At 35.1% G+C, this 26,541-nt stretch overlaps 2 protein-coding genes across 9 annotated transcripts in view; both read right to left on the reverse strand.

Moving 5' to 3' along the window:
- gsk3bb (glycogen synthase kinase 3 beta, genome duplicate b) overlaps positions 1-26,541 on the reverse strand; it is an 834,817-nt gene that overhangs the window by 17,724 nt on the left and 790,552 nt on the right. The window lies entirely within an intron of this gene.
- sorcs1 (sortilin-related VPS10 domain containing receptor 1) overlaps positions 19,450-26,541 on the reverse strand; it is a 474,217-nt gene continuing 467,125 nt past the window's right edge. For 4 of the 8 annotated variants that reach the window (XR_012408194.1, XR_012408190.1, XR_002459094.3 and 1 more), the window contains 2 exons: positions 25,674-25,836; positions 19,450-21,614 (listed from right to left, as the gene is read on the reverse strand). Coding sequence is in view for 4 of the 8 variants with exons in the window: in XM_021477192.3 (XP_021332867.2) it covers positions 21,550-21,614; positions 25,674-25,840 (232 nt within the window). In the remaining 4 variants the exon portion in view is untranslated. Of the gene's footprint in view, positions 21,615-25,673; positions 25,841-26,541 lie in introns of all 8 variants that reach the window. The other 4 variants (XM_073954505.1, XM_073954515.1, XM_073954520.1 and 1 more) reach the window with 2 other exon arrangements.

The raw sequence follows: 26,541 nt of genomic DNA on the forward strand, positions 1-26,541 counted from the left end.
CAAAAAAGTTGATCCTATCATAATTTAATTGCACTTAGTTGAGCTTTTAGGTTTACTTTTGTTTCTGTTGATGCTTGCGTTACGTATACATTTTAATGGACACAAATAATTGACTACTATCTGTTGATGCTGAGCAATAATTAAAGCCCATCAGCATCTGTTCCTGTAATATTGTGGGCTATCATGGGAGCTCATTCTCCTGTGCTTTCATCCCCAAAAGAAGAGGAGTTTCCTTCAAGAGAATCTACAAAACATGAGTTGCTCTTCTCGTTAAGGCACAAGCATTTGAGCTTTCAGCATATATCCAGTGCCATCTACTGCACAATTCCATGCACTGCAGACCCCAGACTAACAAAAAACCCTTCCCTGCTGTATAACAAATGACCAGCGCTGACTCTCAACTACATTAATTCATTCCTCATTTGTCCACATTTTAGCCCACTGACCCTTTATGTCTCCCTAATACATGTTTCCAGTCTTATTCAGCCTAGTTCATCAGGTTATTTTCAAGAAATTGTATTATAGTGACTCCTCAGAATGTAATTACTGTACAAGCTCTGCCTATAAAACAACTTCATTATAGTACACATCGCCTACTTTAATAACCCAATCACAACTCTGCAGATTAAATTAAGCCCTGCTCAACCTTTGACTATGAAAAAAAGGTTCCCTATTTTGTTTCAACTTTGGTGAAGATTCCAGAACAAGACATCTTAGTTTGGAATTACATGAGCTTGATGGCGGGACAGTGGCTCAGTGGTTAGAACTGTCGCCTCACAGAAAGAAGGTCCCTGGTCGAGTCCCGACTGGGTCAGGTGGCATTTCTGTGTGGAGTTTGCATGTTCTCCCTGTGTTGGCGTGGGGTTCCTCCTCTGGTTTCCCCCACAATCCAAAGACATGCGCTATAGGTGTATTGAATGCTAAATTGACCATAGTGTGTGTGTGTGTGTGTGTTCGTGTGTGTGTGTGTGAATGAGTGTGGGTGTTTTCCTGTTCTGGGTTGCAGCTGGAAGGGCATCCGTTATGTAAAACATATGCCAGAATAGTTGGCGGTTCATTCTGCTGTGTTGACCTCTGAAATAGTGATTAAGTCAAATGGATATTTTTTTACTCATTACTGTTGAGCCTACATGGTGCTTTAATTGATACTAAAAAACGATACAAAAAATAAAATTAAAAATATCTTTTCAGGTTAAGTATATCAAAATTTATACTAGCATATATTACATATGCTCATATTACATATGAAACAAAGCACAGGCACATTCCAAAGTAATAGGTCAGAGGCGTGGCCAATTGCAACACAGCAATGTTCCCCCTATACTCACATTGAAAACAAGAAACAGTTGAACAAAGTTATTTTAGTTATATGTGCGCATGAAAGTATTCTCATAGCTTGATAACATTAAGATTAGGGCTGCACAATATATAATTTCAGCATCAATATCACAATCTGCGCATCTGCAATAGTCACATCTATCACATTAATTAAATTTGTTAAAGTACAAAAAGCGTTTTTACATTGTGATTATTCAATTTTTATACCTGAATACTGATAGACTTCCAAAAGAGCTGTCAAATAGAGCTTTTCAAACCGTCAAACTATTCATATCGCTATATATATTTATTGCATAAAAATAATATATTACAATCAGATTTTTCCAGGGCGAGGCAGTAGCGCAGTAGGTAGTGCTGTCGCCTCACAGCAAGAAGGTCGCTGGGTCGCTGGTTCGAACCTCGGCTTGGTTGCCGTTTCTGTGTGGAGTTTGTATGTTCTCCCTGCCTTCGCGTGGGTTTCCTCTGGGTGCTCCAGTTTCCCCCACAGTCCAAAGACATGCGGTACAGGTGAATTGGGTAGGCTAAATTGTCCATAGTGTATGAGTGTGTGTGTGAATGTGTGTGTGGATGTTTCCCAGAGATGGGTTGCGGCTGGAAGGGCATCCGCTGTGTAAAAACTTGCTGGATAAGTTGGCGGTTCATTCCACTGTGGCGACCCCGGATTAATAAAGGGACTAAGCCAACAAGACCATTAATGAATGAATGAGATTTTTCCAATACTGTGCAGCTCTAATTAAGATTGAACAACTGAAGTGACTGTTTTTAGGATGCTTTTTTTGTTTTCACTTTGAGCAAGTCAAGAAGATGTTTGGAGGATAAGAGAGCTCTCCGATTTCATTTGAATTATCTTAATCTGTGCTCCAAAGATGAATGAAAGTCTCATGGGTTTGGAATGACACTGGGATGGGTGGTTACCAACATAATTTTCATTTTCAATTAAACTAATTTTTTAAGAGGCATCACAATTATGTACTGAAATCTGCTTTCTGATTTGATCCAGAACAGGGTTTCTGTACTCAACCCTACCTTTGGATCCGTATCAATGCTACACATCTTGACAGTGGAATATTTCACTCTTCCCATTCTTCTTCTCAATTCCCCAGGCTACATCAGCTTGGATGGGGATCGATCCTCAACTGCAATCTTTAAATCGTTCCAGCGATGCTCAGTAAGACCGATGTCTGGATTTTGGCAGGGCCACTTGAGGCGATTAACCTTCTTTTTTTTTTTTTTTTGCTTGGAAGTCACCCCGTTGTGGCTTTTACTGTATGTTTCAGGTGCTGTGGAAAAGATGAAGTGTCTTTAAAGTGCCAGCGTTCCTGCTGATTGCAGCACTTTATCCTATGAGATATTTCTGGAGTTAGCTCCATCCATTTCTCCTTCTACCTTTATGAGTTTTCAACACGAAAAGCTAAAGAGTGATGCTTCCTCCGCCGTACGGATATTCTCAGGGCGATGTGCTGCATTGGTTTTGCGCTAAACATAGTGCTCACTGCTCGGGCCAAGGAAGTTCAATTTTAGAATCATAGAATCTCTCTTGTGCCTCAAGGCGAAGCCCGGATGAGATTTGAGAGGAGTTTTTTTTTCTTTTTTAACAAATGCTTTCTTCTCACCAACATAGCAGCTTTATGAACTGTGTGTGTGGTTACTGTAAATACACTGGGGGGAATATACTCTCACCAGACAGTTTATTTGGTACACCTTGGTAGTTGCAGATCAGACCACCTTTTACCTTCAGAACTGGTTTATTTCTTCTTGGTATATTTTCAACATTTCGGTTCATATTGGCCTGATATAATCACACAGTTGCGGCAAATTTGGGGAGCCATTTTAGTTTAGAGAACTCATGTTCACAACTTTGAGAAAATTTGACCTTTTTGACATGGTGTGAAAAAAGTCATCACAAGACGGACACAATACAAATGCGCTGATTGCAATTTATTTATTTATTTATTTATTTATTTATTTATTTATTTATTTATTTATTTATTATTTTTTATTTATTTATTTTTTGGCCAATTCTATTTATTTTTTTATTATTATTATTATTATTATTATTATTATTATTATTATTATTATTATTTAACAGTAGAGTTATCAGTACATTCAGTTTCAAACCAGTATAAACAGTAAATTCAATACAGTTGACTTGGATTGAAGTTAGTTCAAGTTTAAAATAAAAAAATAGCTTCGTAGTCAAGCTACTTTTGCCAAGTTGTAGCTTTTATTTTAAGTAACTAAAAGCTTACCTCACTACATTTTCCAAGTACATTAGCTTGCCCAACACTGTATACAAATACTCTAAGTGTGTCTGTGTGAGCGAGTCTGCAAAAGAACATCTCTGAATGCTCAACACTTTAAAATTGAAGCAGATGAGCAACAACATCAGAAGAAAAAGAAATATTAATAAAAAATTGCTAACATTTTAAATTATAAAACCTCTGTTGTAGTTAATGGGCAGCTCAGACCAATCCAGTCATTTTCCTTTGACCTCTACTATCAACAAGACCTTTTTACCCACAGTACAGCTGGAAATGTTCACATTTTCAGACCCTATATTTAAACCTGGAGACAGTTGTGTGCCAAATCCTTGTAGATCAGCAGTTTTCTAAAACGCTCAGACCAGCCCGCTTGGCACCATCAACCATGCCAGGCTCAGTCTCACTTAAATCGCCTTTCTGACCCGTCCTAATGCTTAGTTTGAACTTCATTTCTACATGCCTACAGTAAACTGTTGCTGTGTGATGTGCACATGCCGCCTCTTCTGTTGTTCTGGCACCCAAATCGCTAAAGAAATTATGCTAATTCGATAATGGCACAAGCACGCCCCAAAAAATCTGTGCTGAACTCAATTTGCTGTTTGCAGAATGCAAATCCATGGCTCGGCATCACTTTAAGTGGAATTGATTACCAGCAGCTTTTCTTTGGATGCCAATAGTATGTTCTGCATTTTGCAAGCTTCATTTACATGGGAAAAGAAGTGTGATTGGAATGAAAAAAAAACGACTTAAATACCCACCACGTCAGATTTGGCATCTGTACTGGTTTGCTGCAGACACGTAAGAGCTGGACTGGGGCAAAAAAACAGCCCTGCCATTTTGGGCCAGAGCGGTCCACTACATACAATCAAATTGCTACCTATCTAGGGATGTCCAATTTGTTTATCAACTCCAAGCTGCACAATTAATCGAAAAAAGATCTCGATTCCCCCCTCCCCGCCCCCCTAGGCGATCTTAATCCAGCATTTCTACGATTCTGTCAATCATATTCAAGTTTAGGAGAGAAGCAAAGGCGGCCGCACAAGTCTTCACATTGTTTCATGTACATTGTTCAGCAATGTGGGCATCTCAAAATTGTGTTTAAAGAGTCACATGCTGTAGTTATAAGATATCATTCACAACAAAAATGTCATTTCCGTCTTCATGTAATGTGTATTCACGGCCGCAAAATTACACGTGACAAATGAAACCGAAAGCGCGCACACGTTTAAATAATCATATTCCATTTTAGAGTTATGATTGCGACAAGCAATTGATGTTTTTTTTTTTTTCATTTATAGCAAACACTAAGTGTAGAGTATGAAAATAAATGTTTAACAGCGTCAGTATACCTACTCTAGCATATAATGTTGAATATAATGCAAGAGAGAATCTGATAATGACAAATGTCAGATTCTACCAGTAGCATAATTGGCTAATAATGTTGTCAATGACAGATTGTAAGCATTTTCTCAAATACAGTAATTCAACATCAGAATTATAAACAGTTGTATTCTGATGTCATCACTTTACTGTGCATTAATGACCAGGACACATTTAAAGTCCGTTTAAATCCACCATTTCAAGTCTATGCAACATTTAGCATTTTAACCAACAGTAGACCTACACTAAGCCTATTGCTGTTTTACCATATGTTTGAGAAATAACAATAATAATAGCCTACTCGAATGAACCTTTATTTTACATCTATAGAATCGTGAGAAAATGGTGACCTTTAATTTAGACAAAAAAATCACGATTCTCAATTCAGCCCGAATCGTGCAGCTTTAACTCCTACTTTACAAAAAACACAAAATACAGACATTAATATCAATTTAATTTCTTTATACTGTCCATAACAATTTTTGTTAGGTTCTAAAAATAACACTATTTTCTCATTCATTTATTTTCCTTTGGCTTTGTCCTTTATTTATCAGGGGTTGCCACAGCGGAATGAACCACCAACTATTCCAGCCAATTTTTTATGCGACAGATGCACTTCTATCCACAACCCAGTATCGAAAACACCTATACACACCCATTCACACACACACACTACAGCCAATTTAGCGTATTCAATACACTATTCACTCAGCCTATATAAAATAATAAACATAGCAAAAACTGCCTGCTGACGAATGGGTAAATCTTCAAAGGGAACCGTGTACTTTGTAACCTCATTCACCTTCTTAACAATGAAAACGTAAGTAAATTTATTTATTTTTGATATTAGGATTCACAGACACATAACGGCCTTGTGTAGCTACATATTTATATGACCGTCATTTTCACTCTATGCATAATTATAACAAAACAGGGCCTATAACATAATGGTCTCCTTTCATTTTCATTGAAAAGTACGCACTTTACCCTGTCTCTTTTGCTGAATATCAGTTTTAATAATCAATAATGGCTATTGTAAAAGTATAACGTACAAAAAAAAAAAATTATATGATAAAGGCAAGCAATCAGTCAATGTGCAGAATCAGTGTACGTGGTTACATAAATTGATATAATAACTTATCTTTGCACTCAGCCAAAACAGAGTTACCTGCACTGCAAAAAATGCTTTTCTTACCTAGATTTTTGTCTTGTTTCTAGTCCAAATATCTACAAATTCTTAAATCAAGAAGCATTTTCTAGACAAGCAAAACATATTGTCTTGTTTTAAGAAATAATAGGCCAAAATTAAGTGAGTTTTTCCTTAAATCAAGCAAAATAGTCTGCTAACGGGGTAAGCAAAATAATGTTGTTTTTCAATTTGTGATAAGATTATTTTGCTTACCCCATTGGCAGATTATTTTGCTTGATTTAAGGAAAAACTCACTTCATTTTGGCCTATTATTTCTTAAAACAAGACAGAAACAGGACAACAAATCTAAGTAAGAAAAGCATTTTTCCAGTGTGAGAACAAGTAATTCAAAAGACCGAAGAGTCGTTAGATAGAGACAACAAGATGAATTCAATATCACATTTAACAACTCCTCACCTTACATTTATAGGGTTCTATCTGCGTTCTAAATGATTTTGAGATATTGAGCTTCAAAGTTTTTGCATTCCATAGCAAACAGTATTTGTGTAACGTTAGTTTTTTAAATAAAAAGTCTTAAAATGTAAACAACTTACACAAAAACATCCCATAATGTAATTAAGTTGTCATTTAATAAGACTATGAACATAAGAATATGTCAATATCTCAATTTTGACAGAAATGTCAGATGGAACCTTATGTTTCTAAGGTGACAAACTATAGTGAGATGCATACCTGCCAACACTCCTGTTTTTCCCGGGTGTCTCCTGCATTTCGGACCCATCTTCCGCCCATCTCCCGTAATGTTCTATCTCCCGGAAAAACTCCCGCTCCTCAGCTTTTTGGTAGTCAGAGACAGAGAACTTTTCAGAACCGCTAAATGAAACGCCAGTGTGTTTCCCGCAATTTCTCTGCACCTCCCTTCCGTTTCTTCTCCATCTCTCTGGCTCTCACCTATTTTATCAAATACACACCAACGTTGCATGCTCACACTGAGGTCATAATAGGAAATTGTGATTGGGCCAACCTACAGTCAATAAAGAAAACAAACAATAGGCTGCAGATTATGTCACATGGGCCGGTCTGTCCGAAAAAAGCATTCAGAGTCGTCAATTAATTACAAAGAAAAAGAAAAAAACGATACGCTGCTAAGCATTTTATGGGCTGATCAGATCATAATATGATGACCAGCCTGGCCCAAAAAGTACGTTGGCCCAGCAGGAAACCGCCCAGTCTGCCAGATGGCCAGTCCGCTCCTGGACACGTGTTTGTGCTGAAATCTCTCTCAAGATACTCAAGCAAACAAAACAAAACACACCCAAAAACACTAAGATGAAATCAACCTCTGAACTACTTCTCTGTATTAAACTAGAACTGAGAAGTATTTTAACAACAGAAAAGAAGACAAAAGTGGCACTGTTAACTTCTTTCTGGCGGATGTCAGAAACGGCACCATTCTGCCAATTACAGACTAGGACAGCACTTTTCTTTCCCTCTCTGGTGGCAGAATGAAGAGCTGGAGTAACAAAACTTCTCAAACTGCTCTTCAGATTGCAGAAGTACTTTTTTGTGTGTCATTTCTCCTATAGGTTATGATTACAGTGTCACCTTAAGAGCTCGCCTGCAAATCCCTTCTCTTGTCAGTTGGACTTACTTTTCATCCTCATATATATATTTTCAGCAGGTTTAGCTAAGAAACCGGTGACAGTAATTGTTATTTAAACAAAAGGAGACATATCTGTACGACAGGCTGAGGGGAGACAATATCAATGCCTGCTCCTTTACACTTTCTGTTTCTTCTGTAAGAGGTTTATAAAATCTGAGCATGTTCTGGTGGTCCCACATCTCCCCCTGTGGAAAGCAAACGGTACTGCAGGTGGAGAAAGTGTAAGTACAATACAAGTTTCATCAAACTATCATACATCTTATTTATTAGCATGATGCAATCATAGCAGTTTTGAGTGGAATGCATTATGCAAGCGCATCAACCATCCCCTGATATTTTAGATAAGTGCGAATTATAGTTTCATCATGATGCACTTGTGAAATAAATCATCCTCCAATGTCCTCACTGAGCAGAATGGATAACAGAATGTGGTGTGTTTACATTCACACAGATGTGATTTATGACTTTGATTACATTCAAGTCGATTGCAGTCATTTATATTTTTGCTAAGGGATTTTTTTTTTTTTTACCTAAAAAATGTTACTTGGCAAAATAAATAATCTAGCAAGGATGTTTTTTTTTTGTTTGTTTGTTTGTTTGTTTTGTTTACTAGCTCTGATTAGTGTGTTTGCTTATAATGGTGCAGAGAAAGTTGATATTATTCATGCAGATCTTTTTCTACTCTATGTAATATTAATATAAAGTATGGGGTAGCTGTTGGAAAGCTACTGTAACAAAATACTTATGATTACTATTGGTATAATGGTGTGAAGCAGCTATTGGTTTACAGTTTTGAGTTATTTGAGTTAAATTTAAAACATAATTTTTTGTTTTATTTCTTGTATGTACAGTTGAAGTCAGAATTATTAGCCCAACTGAATTGTTTGAACGCTTGTTTATTTATTTATTTTTTTCAAATTTCTGTTTAGCTGAGAGAAGATTTTTTTTAACACATTTCTAAATATCGTAGTTTTAATAACTCATTTCTTATAATTGCTTTATTTTATCTTTGCCATGATGACAGTAAATAATATTTTACTAGATATTTTTCAAGACACTTCTATACAGCTTAAAGTGACAATTAAAGGCTTAACTAGGTTAATTGGGTTAACTAGGCAGGTTAGGATAATTAGGCAGGTTATTGTATAATGATGGTTTGTACTGTACACTATCGAAAAAAATAGCTAAAAGGGGCTAATAATTTTGTCCTTAAAAATGTTTTTTAAAAAATTAAAAACTGCTTTTATTCTAGCCAAAATAAAACAAATAAGACTTTCTTTAGAAGAAAAAATATTATCTGACATACTGTGAAAGTTTTCTTGTTCTGTTAAACATAATTTGGGAAATATTTAAAAAAGAAAAAAAAAATCAAAGGGGGCTAATAATTCTGACCTTAACTGTATATGTCAAAGACGATAAACATTTTTTTTTTTGCTTGCTATTATTTATTTATTTATTTATTTATCTATTTAGGTAGGTTCCAGCGTCTAGAAGAAGCATGAATTCATAAAAAGTACTAATTGTAATTTTGGCACGCTGGACGTTTGCTGAAGCATACTATGTGAACAGTTTATTGTTCATTCAACAGGCTTCTTCTAGTATGCTACTGATAAATAGGCAAAATAATTAAAGGATAAAGATAATTACTGCAATCATGATGTCAGTGTATGCTGATTACACTCCAGTGGAGCGTGCTTTTAATGACCCTTTCTGCCGCGGTGGGTGTTTCATTGTGTAAATACAAAGAGCTGGTTTGATCAATACATGAAAACATTGTGCAGGTTTGCATAAAACGATTCAGTTCTGCTACTCTGGGTTTCATTCAGAACTAAGCAGATTAACAAGTAATCAGCTGTTTACATATGCATCGGTTGCAGTTTGCTTATTTTGCAGATACTCTAAGCGTTGTAATCAGTCAAGAAAAATACCAAAGTTCATTCATTTTGAAATGTATAATCTCATTTGGCTCAGAAATGGGACGGTGTCCCACAAGGGTCAGTTAATAGTCCTGCTTAGTTTTTCTTTGCTAACTTTCTTATATGTTTCATTCTTCTTCAAATAAATGTATTGCTTTCTTCTGCTTTTTAAGCAGCGATGACAGATCTTTAGGTTGAGCACCTTCATCACTGTCAATTGATCACCGTCGCCTCTCCGGTGGTGTAGAGAACAAGGACATTGTCTGATAGAGTCTCCAGAAGAGAAAGCGTACCTCTGAACCTCCTAATCAAATACACCTTTCCTGAATGCCAATTACCAGTGGACCATGCAAATCAGTCTGGAGAGGAGAGTGCCTTTCTCTTTGCTGGCCTGCGTTAACCTTTAGAGAACACAATCTGTCCCTAGGGAGAGCTGGGAAGTTAATGAAGTGAGCGGCTGGATAAGTACTGAAGCATCTCTCTCGTTGATTTCATGGTATTGCTGAGTTAACTCACCGTGTGGACATTAGATCTGGTGATAATAATCTGTATTAGGTTTGCATTAGCTTTAATTTGAACAGTTTGGTTCCAACCCTGCTCCAACACACTTACCCGTAGGTTTCAAACAAGCCTAAAGGACTCAATTAGTAAGATCAGGTGTGTCTAATTAGAGTTGGAACTAAACTGTGCAGCGCTGCGGCCCTCCAGGAGTTGAGTTTGACATCCCTGCTCTAATACATCTGTGTCTCCCACAGACACGGATACTACTCCAGACAGTAAAGTGTTGGCCACAGTTGAGGCAACTCTCTCTTTAAAAGGTGTTAGTTCAGCATCCCCTGTTTCCCCGCCTGTTGGGTCCACACTTTGACGGTGCCCCACTGTTCTCCTCTTAACCTGCACCTTTACATCAGACCATTTCTTTTTTAATTCATTCACAGAGCAATATTCAGACCCCACTGTGTTAACCATGTTAGCTAAACTCCCACTATACAGTATGTGTATATATATATATATATATATATATATATATATATATATATATATATATATATATATATATATATATATATATATATATATATATATATATATATAATTTTTTTTATTATTTTTTTTTTCTTTTGTTATCAATTCCGGAAGACAAACTAGCTAATAACACCATTTTTTTCCGGTCTACCTCCGATAGGAGCACCTCCAATTTACATTCTGTGAAGTTTCTCTTCTTGCTTGCTTTTGCCATTGCTTTTTCGTTTGGTTTTGCCAAAGTGAAGTCATTACCATATTTATACCGGGGAGGAGGTTTTGCGCTTGTGCATGTGTGCACAGTTTCACTGTGTACGCAGTGTTTCATACATCTAAATTTTTTACTGTGTACGCACATTTACAGCTTTGTTAGTACACAATGTTTTAGTATTAACTCAACTCAAGTCTTTGTACATAAGGCTTTCGATTTTTTTATTGCGTACGCACATTTACAGCTTTGTCGCAATGTTTTAGTATGTTTTAGTATTCCAGAACAACTGACCACAGAGTTACGGGACCAGACAAACATTAATCTGTAAACAAGTTTTACTCTTTAAATGAGGAAAATAAACATGCGTTATGGATGTGACCACAAAAGTCTGCGGGTTTACAATATACAACATACTTTATAGAAATTCTGTGAATTAAACTGCACAACCCAAAAGAAACAATGATAATCAAAAGGATATGAGTTGGCTCTCTATAAAACAAAAATGATTGGTTTTATAATTTCATATTTTCACATTTTTGAGGAAAAAGCTTTGTTATGGATGTGGCATCTCTCCAATATGGATGTGACAGATGTGAAATTGCCACTTGTGTGACATTGGTAAATCAGATTAATAGAAAGAAAAAAAGAAAGAAAGAAAGAAAGAAAGAAAGAAAGAAAGAAAGAGATTGATAAGAGTATAACTTTTATATAACTTTTACCTTTAGAAGATTTCCACATTTGAAATCGTTTGGTGTTTGGTCAGACGGACCCCTGGTGTTTGTTTGGTGAGCATTCTGACCCCAGTTCAGCATGGTTTTTCAGTGTTATTGTGAAACCCAGCTTGATAAAATGATGTTTTGTAAAGCGAGGCGCAGTCACTCCTTCCTGGGAAGCCATTCAAATCAAGCAGCACAATATCCTGGCTGGACATCTGACACAAAACACGCATTCATCAGATGATTGATGCTCTTTGTGCATATTGTTACTCTACATTGCCTACTATCAAAGAAAAGAGCTCCTTTCATAAGCACCACATTGTTATTTGAAAGCTTCGCTGAACTGCCTTGAAATGTGCAGCTTTGTTCAGTGTGCGATGTCATTTAGACTGATACAGGAAGACAGGGCGGGGCATATCATACAACCTCTCCCCTTTAAAAAACAATAGGCAATAGCATTTTGTTTATGTTATAGTTCCTAAACGATAATCTGCACAATTTTTTTGATCCACTTTTGCAGTTTTGCCATTAATTGTGCATAGCGCAACTAATGAGCACATGAGCAACAACTGAGCAAATTTGCATAGAAACAATTCAGTTCTGCTCTCAAAAGTAAGCAGATTAACAGTGACCTGGCTATTTAAATATGCGTTGTTAGCAAATTACCTATTAGGGCTGCTTGATTATGGGAAAACTCATAATCATGATTATTTTGATCATAATCGTAATAATAATTATTCAAAACAATTATCAGTTGAAGTCAAAATTATTCACCCTCCTGTGATTTATTTATATATATATATAAATATATATATATATATATATATATAAATATATATATATATATATATATATATATATATATATATATATATATATATATATATATATATATATATATATGAATATTTCCCAAATTATGCTTAACAGAGGAATTTTTCACAGTATTTCCTATAATATTTTTAGACTAGACTAGACTTCGACTAGCAGGTTTAAATATTTAAAAACCTATTTTAATAGCTCAATATTATTAGCCCCTTTAAGCTATAAATATTTTTGATTGTCTGCAGAAGAAACTAATGACTTGCCTAATTACACTAATTAAGCCTTTGAATGTCAATTTAAGCTGAATACTAGTATCTTAAAATAAATTCTAGTTAATTATAATGTGCTCTCATCATAGCAAAGATAAAAGACATCAGTTATTAGAAATGAGTTATCAAATCGGTTGTGTTTAAACTGTGCTTTAAGCATCTTTACTGTAAGAAAAAAAAAAAAAACTTTAGCTACAAAAGTCCTTCAGTCAAGAGCAGTGAGAGATTTTCTCCATTTGTTGTTTGATTAATAATAACAAAAGGCTGCAGCAAGAATATTGCGCACTGTCACTTTAAGAATAGTGCTGCTCTGGTTTCTCTTTCACGTCTTTTGATTCTCAACTTGTTTGTTTATTACACAAATGAGGGTTAATATAAATAATCACTAAACACTGCGCTCTGATACAAATGTGCATGTACTAGACCATTAAAGTACTCACATTAAGATGGCGTTAGATGTGTGTGCTTTGCTCGTCTCCGAGCCTGTCCGAGGCTAAGCGTGGCGCACACACACACAACAGCATGCGCTCTTTCGCTCTTTTAAAAATATGAATGATTCGAATGTACATCAAAAAATGATGTGCATCCTATGCTGCAAAAGTTACATTACACTACATCCCCTATTTTATCAGAGTTCGCCACAGCGGAATGAACTATCCAGCATATGTTTTATGCAGCGGATGGTCTGCCAGCGGCAACCCAGTACAAAGAAACACCCATACACACACACAGATTATGGCCAATTTAGTTTATTCAAATCACATATAGTGTATGTTTTGGATTGGCGGAGAAACCAGAGCACCCAGAACCAATGCCAACACGGGGAGAACATGCTAACTCCACACAAAAACACCAACTGGCCCAGCCGGGACTTGAACCAGCAACCTTCTTACTGTGAAGCAACATAGCCACCACTGAGCCACCATGCTGCCTAGACTAACATATTTACCCCCAAAAATATTAATTTTGATTTTAGGCAGACTTCCAACAGTATTAAATGATTTACTTGTGGACTTCTTCTTTGCTGTGCTTCTCTCTATCTTTTACTCTTCTGCTGGTCTTTCATTTCAAAGGTAATTAAATGTGTCGAGTCGACCGGCTGCTAGCAGAGATGCCAGCGGTGGCCCCAGTTTGCTGTTTCACCAGAGTAAAAATTCAGTCTCATGTCCTTGGAGAAGCTACAAACCCATGGGAGCAGATTGAACTGCTTATTATCCTACAGGAGACAGGCCTGATAAACCTGCATTTGTCTCAAGCCTGATACTTCATCATGAGGGTATGATGTTTTTTGTGGAAATCCAAATGTTTCATTAGGCTTGAATTAGCGGCGTCCTTGACTGCAGAGTTGCGTAACAGACACAAACAGAGTCATGCTGGATCTCCCCGGGCGCTGCTGAAAGTTACCTTGAGATGTGAGCGGCTGCTGCCATTGATTGCTGCTTAATCTGCAGTCTCGTGTGACTTTAGTTTACTCACTCTCACTGTCTCTCTGAAGCTGCGCTGGTGCCAATATGTTCACCGTTAATGGGTGCTCATTTCTCTTCTTTGTATTATTTTTGAAAGGGCGGAAATCCTATTGTTTTCCAGTACAAATATTTTAACTCAGGATATATTTACTATTAGCAAAGATCTTACTAAATTATTTTTTTTTTGTTTTTTGTTGAAAGAACAAATACATACCTATTCTATCTATCTATCTATCTATCTATCTATCTATCTATCTATCTATCTATCTATCTATCTATCTATCTATCTATCTATCTATCTATCTATATACCCCGAATCTGTTTTGGTTCTTGCAACACATTTCAAAAAAAGTTGCCATTTCTTTTCACTTAAAAGACATTTAGGGTCTGAAGACACAAAGCGATGAAGTGTTTCAGGTGTAATTTTTACCCATTCTTCATGCAAAAAATTTTAAGGTAGGCAACAGTATGGGGTATTTGTTGTCATATTTTGTGCTTCAAAATGAGCCACACATTCTCTATTGGACACAGGTCAGGACTGCAGGCAGGCCAGTCGAGTATCTGTATCCTCTACCTTCACAGCCAGGACTTTGTAATGTGTGAAGAATGTGGTTTTGCATTGTCTTGTTGAAATTTTCATAGGCGTATTGGAGACAGGACGGGACTGCAGGCAGGCCAGTTAAGTATCTGCATCCTCTACCTTCGCAGCCAGGACTTTGTAATGTGTGCAGAATGTGGTTTTGCATGGTCTTGATGAAATTTGCATGGGTGTGGAAAAGATGTGTTCTTGAAGGCAGCATATTGTGCTCCTAATTCTCTATGTACTTTTTAGCATTAATGGTGCATCACAGAGGCAAGTTACCTTTGCCAAGGGCATGGATACAAACTCATAACATAACAGACCTTGGCTCTTGGCCTTGTTGTTGGTAAAAGTCTGGATGATCCTTTTCGTCTTTGGTGTTCGTTTAAAAAAAAAAAAAAAAAATACTTGAAATATTGATTCAGCCGTCCACTGAGCACGTTTCCACTGTATGGTGGTCTATCCCAGATGCCTCCAAGGCCAAAGAAGTAGACGACGCTTCTGGACACTGTTAACATAGGGCTTTCTTTTGTCACAGCACATTTTTAACTGACATTTGTGGATGTAACTACATGTTGTGGTACTTGACAAAGATTTGCCAAAGTGCTTCTGAGTCCATGTGGTGATATCACTTCTAGATTAATGATGATGCTTGATGCAGTTCCACCTAAGGGATTGGAGATAACAGTTGCTCAGCTTAGGCTTTCGCTCCTTGTCCTTTACGCACTGAAATCCCTTCAGATTCCTTGAATCTTTTAAATATGTTGTGCACTGTTGGAGATGAAATATCATTCTTTGAGGAACATTGTTTTTTAACATTTCAGACATTTTCTCACGCATTGGTTGGCAAACCATCCCAGATGCTTCTGGACACTGTTAACATAGGGCTTTCTTTTGTCAAAGTACAGTTTTAACTGGTATTTGTGGATGTAACTACGTATTTTGGTACTTGACAAAGGTTTGCCAAAGTAGTCCTGAGCCCATGTGATGGTATCACTTATTGATAAATGATGATTCTTAATGGAGTGCCACCTGAGGGATCGGAGATCACAGTTGTTCAGCTGGCTTTCACCCTTGTCCTTTACGTACTGAAATCCCTCCAGATTCCTTGAATTTCTAAATATGTTGTGCACTGTTCAAGGTGAAATATCTTTCTTTGAGGAACATTGTTTTTAAATATTTCAGTAATTTTCTCACGCATTTGTTGGCAAACCATCCCAGATGCTTCTGGACACTGTTAACATAGGGCTTTCTTTTGTCCTAGTACAGTTTTGAAAAAGGTTGGCCAAAGTAGTCCTGAGCCCATGTGGTGATCACTTATAGATAAATGTGGATTCTTGATGTAGTGCCACCTGAGGGATCAGAGATCACGGTTGTTCAGCTTAGGTTTGTGCCCTTGTCCTTAACGCTGTAACATGTTAAATGTAATACCAAATCGAGGAGAGGAGGTGTTGCAACGCACTAATATCCCTCCAGATTCCCTGAATTTTTTAAATATCTTATGCACTGTTGAAGGTGAAAAATATCTTTCTTTGAGGAACATTGTTTTTAAACGATTCCATCATTTTCTGACGTGTTTGTTGGAAAACTTGTGATCCTCGGCCCATCTTTGCTCCTAAAGGACTAGACCAGGCATGTCCAAACTCAGTCCTGGAGGGCCGGTGCCCTGCAAAGTTTAGTTCCAACCCCAATCAGACACACCTGGGCCAGCTAATCAAGCTCTTACTAGGCTTTCTAGAAACATCCTTGCAGGTGTGTTGAGGCAAGTTGGAGCTAAAATCTGCTGCAAAAATTTGAGTTTGGACATCCCTGAAATAGACCTTTCTTGGATGCTGCTTTTCTATCAAATCATAATTACAATCACCTGTTGACATCACCTGTTTTAAATCACATCATTTAAACAATTTCATGTGGGTTTTTTTTTCCCATAGACATAAAGATTTTGTCCTCTTACCCTAAATGTACCAATGAACCCAAGCCTCAATCTGCTGTTTTACATGTTCAAAACACTGAATTTTAAATATTTTAAGAGCCATATTCTTGAAAGGGGCTAAAATTGTCCCCACGAGGTCATAAATGACTGGTATTACCTTGTTTGTATTACTATGGTATTTGGGTGCTCCACAATGTAATAAATCAACTGCGCCTGCACTTCGCCAACACACACACACACACACACACCAGCAAACATAAAAAAAGTACCCCACACCATTTCAATTGATACTTTAATCAATGATTTAAATGTTACTTCAGCAAATTACATAATGTATTTTTTTTGTTTGTTTTTGTTTTTACAAATACTGTAAGAAAATCAAAACACAATAAGAACAGGGACCGATTTCATTGAATAAATACGACTGCACCAAACAGAACCAATTCCACATAGCACAGAGTCGAGGTCAAAGAAAGAGGAAAAAAAAATGAAAAGAAACAAACCAAAACATTACACACGTAGAATTTGTATATATTTATATTTAGATATTTATATATATATTTATATATTTATAAAATCTTTACAGTAATAAAACTCTTGTCTACTACAAAAATAATCTTCCATACTCTTAAGAGAGAACCGTTTGTCCATTCAAAGCTTGTAAAGTGTCTTGTTTCATAGCCAGTGGTTTTTCTAAGCTCCGCCTTCAAACAAAACGCAAAACTTAATTTAACATTTTTAAACGCATCTCTCTTCAGCCGTCACAACAATGCCGCATTTTCGATTCAGACATTGATATCAGTATGACTTTTCAACAGAACTACTTATGATATTGCTATTGCTCTTTTTAACGACCCCGTCCCTTACCCACAATGCCTTGCGCTTGTTTGATTGACAGTTTCAGCTCATAACTTGAGTGACATTAGGAAAATACAATCTGTATCGTGATTGTGTCCAAAGCGAATCGTCCGTGTACGAATATATCATCGACTTGATTTTTATACGTAGCATACAAAAGGTGACGGAACGAGAACGACGGAAATAAAATTACCCATTTAAATTCCCTTTAAAACATTACTAGCAAAGATGACCTCCACTTACATTCACCGGTGTGTGGGAATAGAAAAACTGATAAATAATGTAATATATAAGCATAATATTCAAATGATAATCAACATATTGAAAGAAGCGCAAAAATAGGGAAAGTAGGATGTCAATATTAGATATGTCACCATCTTCTGCCATGTGAGAAGGGTTTTAATAAACAGGAGGACGTTCAGTAATTTAATGTCAATGTTTGGAATTGTATTCAAACATGTTATAGCAGTAGAACATTAAAAGAGATTTTTAGTTGAAACTATAGTCACTGGGGATTTATAAAATGCATGTTAAAGGCCACACTTTCAACGATACTTTCAGAGTTAAAAAAAAAAAAAAAAAAACGCATACAGACAAAAGTAAATTAATTGCAGAGGCTTCTGAGGATATGGTGGCATTTTTGTGAGGGATATTTCAAATGATGTGCTGTTTATAGCACTTATTCTACTGAAGATTGAAAAGTCATACATTTCGGGTAGACTAAGGGTGCAGACTGCACATTTTCATTTTTGGGTAAACTATGTTAAAAACTGTTTTTTGGCACAAAATAAAAAAATCATAATAAATAGTATAAAATATTTATAGAAAATTAGCTAATTAATGTCAGTTTTTACTTTACGGACAACATGAAATCATTCAAAAACCAAAATATAAGGCAAAAAAAAAACAAAAAAAAAAAAACATGAAATACAGGTCCATTTTTACCCATTTACTGTAGTCCCAACAGTTTTTATTTATTTATTTATTTTAATTATAATTTTTTTTTTTTTTTTTTTTTGTGCAGGGAAATGTAGTAAATTACTGAGCATACAAAACCATCAATTTGGTTTTTAGATTTATTTTTAGTGAACAATTTTCACTCAGAAAAAAATAAAAAACTTTACAAGAAAAAAATTGAAAAGTGTAGTCCCATTTTGTTAATGTGAAAAATTAACAGTATGCTTGTAAAATGACAGTATGCTTGTTGTATTTAATGCTTTTAAGTAACTTTTGACAAAATAAAATAGCAAAAAATGGTTAAAAAATATTTCCTTTGTAATTCTGTGTAACAAATATATTAATAAAATACTGAAAAACAATTAAATACTTAATATATATATATATATATATATATATATATATATATATATATATATATATATATATATATATATATATATATATATATATATATATAGTCAAAATAATTAGCCCCCCTTTGATGTTTTTTCTTTTTTAAATTTTAAATTATTAGCCTAAAATCTAAATTATAGCCCCTTTAAAAAATTTTTTTCCTCACATATATATATATATATATATATATATATATATATATATATATATATATATATATATATAATAAAACTACACATTCTTAAGTACAAATAAACCTATTATTTTAGTCTTTTTGTGCTTTAAACAAGTTTGTGAATTAAACTTATAAATTATACACTTGTATTATTGGATTACGTTTTAAAGGAATGTTGATATAAAATGAATTAACAATTTCTGAGTGAAAATATGTTTCTAGGTCCATTTTTCCCCAGTGTTTATTATATAAAGCAAAAAAAAAAAAAAAAAAAAAAAAGGAAATTAGATAAAATAGATAGTCAGAAAATGATCTGTATGCTACCTGTCATACAAGACAAATTATTCATTAAGAAATAATTGATTCCTAAGTATAGCATCTCAATATAATTCTTATGAATATGAGAGAAAAAAATAAAAATAAATATTTAAATATGCTCTTACACTTTCATACATTCATATCCGTCAGCCTGTACAGTTCTGTTTTGGTCGTATGACATGAATGAATTTAAAATTTAATTAGCAAAATTGAAACCTTAATCACCAACCCCATGTTCGTGCACATAAATTATTCCATACAAAAGTGTTTCTGCAACACAAGACGTAGTTTATGATTATCATCTTCTGCTTGGCCATAATGTCCCAATAACATCAAGTCAGTTTTGCACTTCATATCTTGATACTAACTGATATGTATCTGCAAACCAACAGTCATTTTCTACATATAAACAGATTAAGAAGTTATTTTACAAAGAAAAAATATATACATTTCCTGATAAAAGTCTTGTTGCTTATACAAGTTTTAGGAGCAAATGTTATTTTGACTTCTAGTTGATCTGGTGTCAGAAGTGGCTTATATGAAAGGCAAAGTCCACTAGATTACGTTTACTTTACCAAAATAAATATGATCATGTCTTGATTTTTAATTATTTAAGTAGGACAGTAAGGTCTGACTTTGCTAAGACAAATGTCTAGTCACTTAACAGAAATAATGTACAGTATAGAATATAAAGTCATTATGCAGTGAAAAAAAAAAAAAGAATTAAAATTGTGTATGACTCCTATGATCTTGGAGGACTGCATCCAGACATCTCTTCAATGACTCAAATAACTTATTAATAAAGTCATCTGGAATGGCAAAGAAAGCGTTCTTGCAGGACTCCCAGAGTTCATCAAGATTCTTTGGATTCATCTTTATCTTACCCCAGACATGCTTAATAATATTCAACTCTGGTGATTGGGCTGGCCAATCCTGAAGCACCTTGACCTTCTTTGCTTTCAGGAACTTTGATCTGGAGGCTGAAGTATGTGAAGAAGCGCTATCCTGCTGAAGAATTTGCCCTCTGCTGTGGTCTGTAATGTAATGGGCAGCACAAATGTCTTGATCCTTCAGGCTGTTGATGTTGTCATCCACTCTGCAGATCTCTCGCATGTCCCCAAACTGAATGTAACCCCAAACCATGATTTTTCCTTCACCAAACTTGACTGATTTCTGTGAGAATCTTGGCCCATGTGGGTTCCAATAGGTCTTCAGCAGTATGTGTGATGATTGGGATGCAGTTCAACAGATGATTCATCTGAAAAATCGACCTACTGCCACTTTTCCAACTGATCAACTAGAAGTCAAGTTATTATTTGGTGCTCTTAAACTGGGATCAACCACAAGAATTCTGTCAGATAGTATATTGCAGACAAGCAAAACAAAAAGCTTAAAACAAAAAAGGATAATCCTACATTTATGCACTGTAAAAAGTGATTTATTTTACATAGAAAAGTGAGTAAACCTGTTGCCTTAAAATCAGTAAGTTGACTCTACTCAAAAAAAGAGAGTAAACCAATTGTAACTTGGAAATGTAAGTTGATTTAACTTAATTTTTTATGGTTATGCGCAGTTTACTCTCTTGTTTATTTAAAGTCAACTAATTGTTACTAAAAGCAACAGGTTTACTCATTTTAATCAAAGTCAATGAATCATTTTTTACAATGTGTGTTACATGTAAAGTACAAATGTGCTAAATATAGTTTACAAAATAAACCCCCTGAATCTTTCCAGTTTACAATAATCATTAATAATTGTACAGTTTTTTTTATTTGTATTATTAAAACTTCTAAAATGCTCATTTAATACTGCCACTGTTAGCAGTAAAACATAAAAAATAAACACTATTAATCAACAATAAGGATCGTTTTTTCCACCAATCATGCTAGCGTTTTCCCTCGGACTTTGTACACACTGGCATCTTTATAAATGAACCGCATCGAAAAATGTTTTATTGAACACACGGATGTATATAAAAAAAGCTGTACAAAGTTTGTTCTATTATTCACAGAGCACGGTAAAGTTAATGTCCGACATGCACAAGTACTGAATAAAGCTTGAAACCTTTGTGTCCGCATGAGCAAAAAAGTCCTCAACGTGGCGGAGTCCGGAGTTCAAACGTCAATGTATGTAGGAAGATCTGATGAGAATTTGACGCGTGGATGAGGTTTGATGCATTCTGGGAAAGAAAAAATAGAGACAGAGAGAAACAAGATGACTAAAATACACTCAAAATATGTTTGCTGTATTAAAAACGAGCTAAAACAACAAAATTCTAGAGGTTTTTGGAGAGAAAACTTGATTGTGTGGAACCCAGCTTTTTTTTTTATTTTTTACAGTGTATAAAACATAACGACCCATGTTTAATAAAATACTATAGTAATTTATAGCAAATACTACTGTATAGTTTTTCTAAATCGCACTGTAGCAAAGTACTTAAACTAATTTGTTGTGGTAATTCTATAGTTGTTGTGTTACCATTGCAACTATATAATAACCACAACAGGTTAATTCAAGTACTTTACCATAGTATGGTTCAAAAACACAAGTATACTAATATAGGTAAATGAGCCACTACTGTCATTTTCAACAACTATATCATGTTTTTTTTTTTAGTTTTTTTTTACTTATATGTATATGATATATATATAAAAATTATATATATATATATATTTTTTTACTTATTTATATTTTCTCTATAGGTTTTTTTTCCCTTCACTTTCATCAATTGGTGAAGTTTGTTCCTTGCCTCTGTCCCCACTGGTTTGGGACTTGTGGAGCTGCGCATCGATGGATCAATGGAAAACTTTTAAACTATCTACAGCTTAAGTTTAAAAACAATAATTGTAAATGTTTTAACAATCAAGCTCAGAGAATTTGCAAGCTTGAAATGAGTACCTTCCAAACATATAGACTTGTTGCACTGTTAAAATGTCATTATTTTCTGTATTATAATAATAATAATAATAATTAATAACAATTTCTTACAATTATATAGCGCTTTTCTGGACACTCAAAGCGCTTTACGCATTTTTGGGGAATCTCCTCATGCACCACCAGTGTGCAGCATCCACCTGGATGACACAAGGGCAGCCATACTGAACCAGACCGGACACCACACACCAGCTGATTGGTGGAGAGGAGACAGAGTGATGAAGCCAATTATGATATGGGGATGGCTAGGAGGCCATGATGGACAGTGGGCAAATTTGGGGGTAAAATGCACTTTTGAAGGACATCCTGGAATTTTAATGACTTTGGTTTAACGTCTCGTCTGAAAGACGGCGTTTACTGAGCAGTATAGCGTCCCCATCAATATACAGGGGCATTAGGACCCACACCCCCAGCGCTTCCTGCTGGTCTTTCTAACACCACTTCAGGCAGCTTTGCCATGTGGTCTCCCGTCCAGGTACTGACCATGCTAAGCTTCAGTGGGCAACCATGTGAGAGTTACAGAGCGCTAGCTGCCAGCTTTACTTGAGTAAATTGAGTAAAGCTATTGCCTTAAAAGAACAAGTTGATTTACTTGGAACTATTAAGTTGACAACTTATTTTCTTATAATTATGTATGAGGGTTTGCTCAGTTTTATAAAGTCAACTAATCGCTTTAAAAGCAACAAGTTTACAATGTCATCTAATCGCTATTTAAGATGTCATAAAAGAATTAAGTTTTAGCTGACAGAAGGACTGCAGTAACTCAATAACAAAAGAATGTCAAGTCATCTCAAACTGGAAGTACTGCAAGTTATTTAAACTCAAACATTCTCCACAGTCATGAGATTTCAATCCAGTTGAGCATTTCTTGGACATTGAGCATTTGGAGATTCACCTCAGCTGATAAATCTGCATTATGACGCTCTCATGTCAGTATAGACCTGAGGAATGTTAGGTTGAATGTCAATCAGTAGTTTAGCTTCAGGAGCCAACGAGGAATGCAAGTAAGAGTGTTGTCAAACTCTGTCTTCCAAATGTCAAATAACCCCTGATGAGTGTATGAATTGGCAGTGGCAATGTTCCTACGGCAGCCTAGAAAGCTGAAATGCATCATGACATTTGCTGTTTTGTTGATTTATTACAGGCGCCATCAAGGGACCGTAAGTCGAGCGACCGATGCTATTCCCTGCAATCAACAAGAGCCCCTTTTTCCAACAACTAAAAAAAAAGCCATTTTCATGAAGATGTCTAACACACACTCTGACTGAAAGTGACAGATAAAGTGTATTCGCAGTTCGCAAGATTCAGAGAGAATCTTGTATGCTGTTTTAAACTATTATGCTAGTTTAAATCCAATCAATTTCCCTATAATATCCATTGCAGAATCTGCTCTTTTTTTCTCATTCTGTGTCTAAAATGGTTTGTTCAAGGATTCAATCTCTCTAAACTCTGCTTTTCTGGGAATTTACTTTGCAACGATTGGTCAAATTAAAGCTTGCTCTGCTGTGATTGGTGGACTACTTGTAGCATTTAGTCAGAAACCAAATGATCATGAGCATATCTGAGTTTTAGCTCCTCGTGTGTAAACAAAGTGATAGTAGGAGATGATGGCACTTGTTTTTACCACTTCAAATCTCAATTAAGAGTCAAGTGAATTTTTAGTTCACAGCGGAAAATGGGATCTTCTTGATAAGTCAACAAAACCACACTCTTCCAGGCTGCAGATACAACTACAATATTTGAAGATCAAAGTTGATATTGTTTATGAGCAACTCGAGATGCATCGATAGGATTTATTTGGCCGATAAAATTTCAGCAAAAAACTTTTGGCTGATACCGATATTGGTCAATTTCATACAGTACTCTATGCAGCACAGCAACTATATTTTTTTCTTTATTAAATTACTGATCTACAAAGAGAGGCAGAGATCCTGGAGCATTGCGACATACTAGACTTTCCAACTTTTATACAATAAAATAAATACCATACAATAAAACAATCATTTTCAATATTGCGAGGAACCCCCCCGCTCCCCTCCCCCACACACACAAAAAATGTAGCATTTAATTTTTTGTTTGTATTAAAGATAAACAAGGCTAGCGTATGAGAATGAGATCTATGTTTACATCAACAAAAACATTGTATGTTACTGCACTTGATTATATAAAAATAGATATATTTTTTGTAATTGTAACATTTAAAATGAGAGAACAAAGCCGGTATCGAAACTAGGCACAAGCAAGATGGTATTGTTTTAAATATTCCAATATCAATACTTATATAAACATATATATGAAAATATGTATATATATATATTTTATATTAGGCATAAGATAAGATTAAATTATGAAAATTTCAAACATATGCTATTTCACATTTCATTTGACAGCGTTATCATTTATTATTGACATAAAATGCAACATATTTAATTAAACTTAACAGATTTAAATCTTTGAATTATTAAAAATGTGTGCAACTCATTGCCTATAACTATTATTATACTATATATATATATATATATATATATATATATATATATATATATATATATATATATATATATATATATATATATATATATATATATATATAGTATAATAATCCATCCACAGAACTTGTAATGTAGTCAAATGTGTAAACATTTAGCTGCTGTTCGCGCTCCTGTCTTTGGGTGTCTCTGGGACAAAGCAGCCCAAGCCCTTCTATGTCTACAAATACAAATGTAGCCATTTAGAGGTCATTTTGATGAAGCAGTCTTTTCTAGAAAATTTATGGAACATCATTGCCTGTGTAAACAGTGTTTTTTTTTTTTTTTTTTAAATAATGAAGTTGTTTTACAAATTTTCTGGATATTTATGGCATCACTGTGTGAATGTGGCTATAAACTGACATTGAGGAAAGTTTACAACTTGATGTACATTACACTGTTAAAAAAAAAAAAAGGTGGATTTAACACAATTTCTTAAGGTTGTTCCAACACAAACTGACTGTGTTAAATTATATATATATATATATATATATATATATATATATATATATATATATATATATATATATATATATATATATATATATATTTTTTTTTTTTTTTTTTTTTTTTTTTTTTAAGGATTGAGCATAATAAGTAGTAGTAACAGACGGCAATATCTATTTTCGGAGAGTACATGTAGCATGTAATATGGAATTATATATTTTAAATAATGGCCTGAAACTTTGCAAAACATTCTCATGCACAGTTTCTTCATGCTCTACATGAAAGCTAATACCTGTAAAAGTATTCTAAGAGAGAGTGTGTGTTCTCACCGATGGTCTGTGTGTTGGGCTCAGTGTCCAGAGGCTCCAGTGAAGTGAGCAGTTCTCTCTGCGAGCTGCTGCTGGGTGTGCTGTCAGTAGGAGAAACTGGACTCTGGATCATTTCTTGCTCTTTTTCGTCCTGCATCGCTGCATAGACGTGGAGGCCTGGGATCTTCCTTGAGGAAAGATTTACAATGAGATATGGGCAAACAAAGCTTGATGCTACAAGATATGCCCTGAGGAAAGCAGCCAGAGGAAGGTCATGGGAGAAAAAATAAAATAAAATCAATAGTTTTGATTGGTAAGCAATTAACCATAAAACTGAAGAAGATATGGGCAAATTCATATACTGTATAGCTTATGAGATAGATAGATAGATAGATAGATAGATAGATAGATAGATAGATAGATAGATAGATAGATAGATAGATAGATAGATAGATAGATAGATAGATAGATAGATAGATAGATAGATAGATAGATAGATAGATAGATAGATAGATAGATAGATAGATAGATAGATAGCAGATCTAGCAGATTTATGCTGATGTAGCAGATTTATCATTTAGGAAGGACAACTGGGCAAGCATCACCTAATGAATATTCATGAGCTGAGCTGAAAAGGTCCCACACCTTTCCTGACATTATCAGCACTGCAGGTCGCATCTTCCTGGCCTTTTATCACAGAGCGTGTGTGTTTATGGTTTGTGAGAGCAGATTTCTGTGATCTGTCTCTGGAAATCATTTGTAGCAGGAGTCAGGAGTATTAATAAAAAGAGTCCGGTGTGAAAAGTGTCACTTATGGGGTCAGAAGGGAGCTGTTGAGCTGTTGCACAGGCCTGCCTTTAGAGAGCTCATTTAATCCTGCTTGATCAGC

Source organism: Danio rerio, chromosome 1, assembly GCF_049306965.1.
Source record: "Danio rerio strain Tuebingen ecotype United States chromosome 1, GRCz12tu, whole genome shotgun sequence".
In the NCBI taxonomy this organism is placed as follows: Eukaryota; Metazoa; Chordata; class Actinopteri; order Cypriniformes; family Danionidae; genus Danio; species Danio rerio.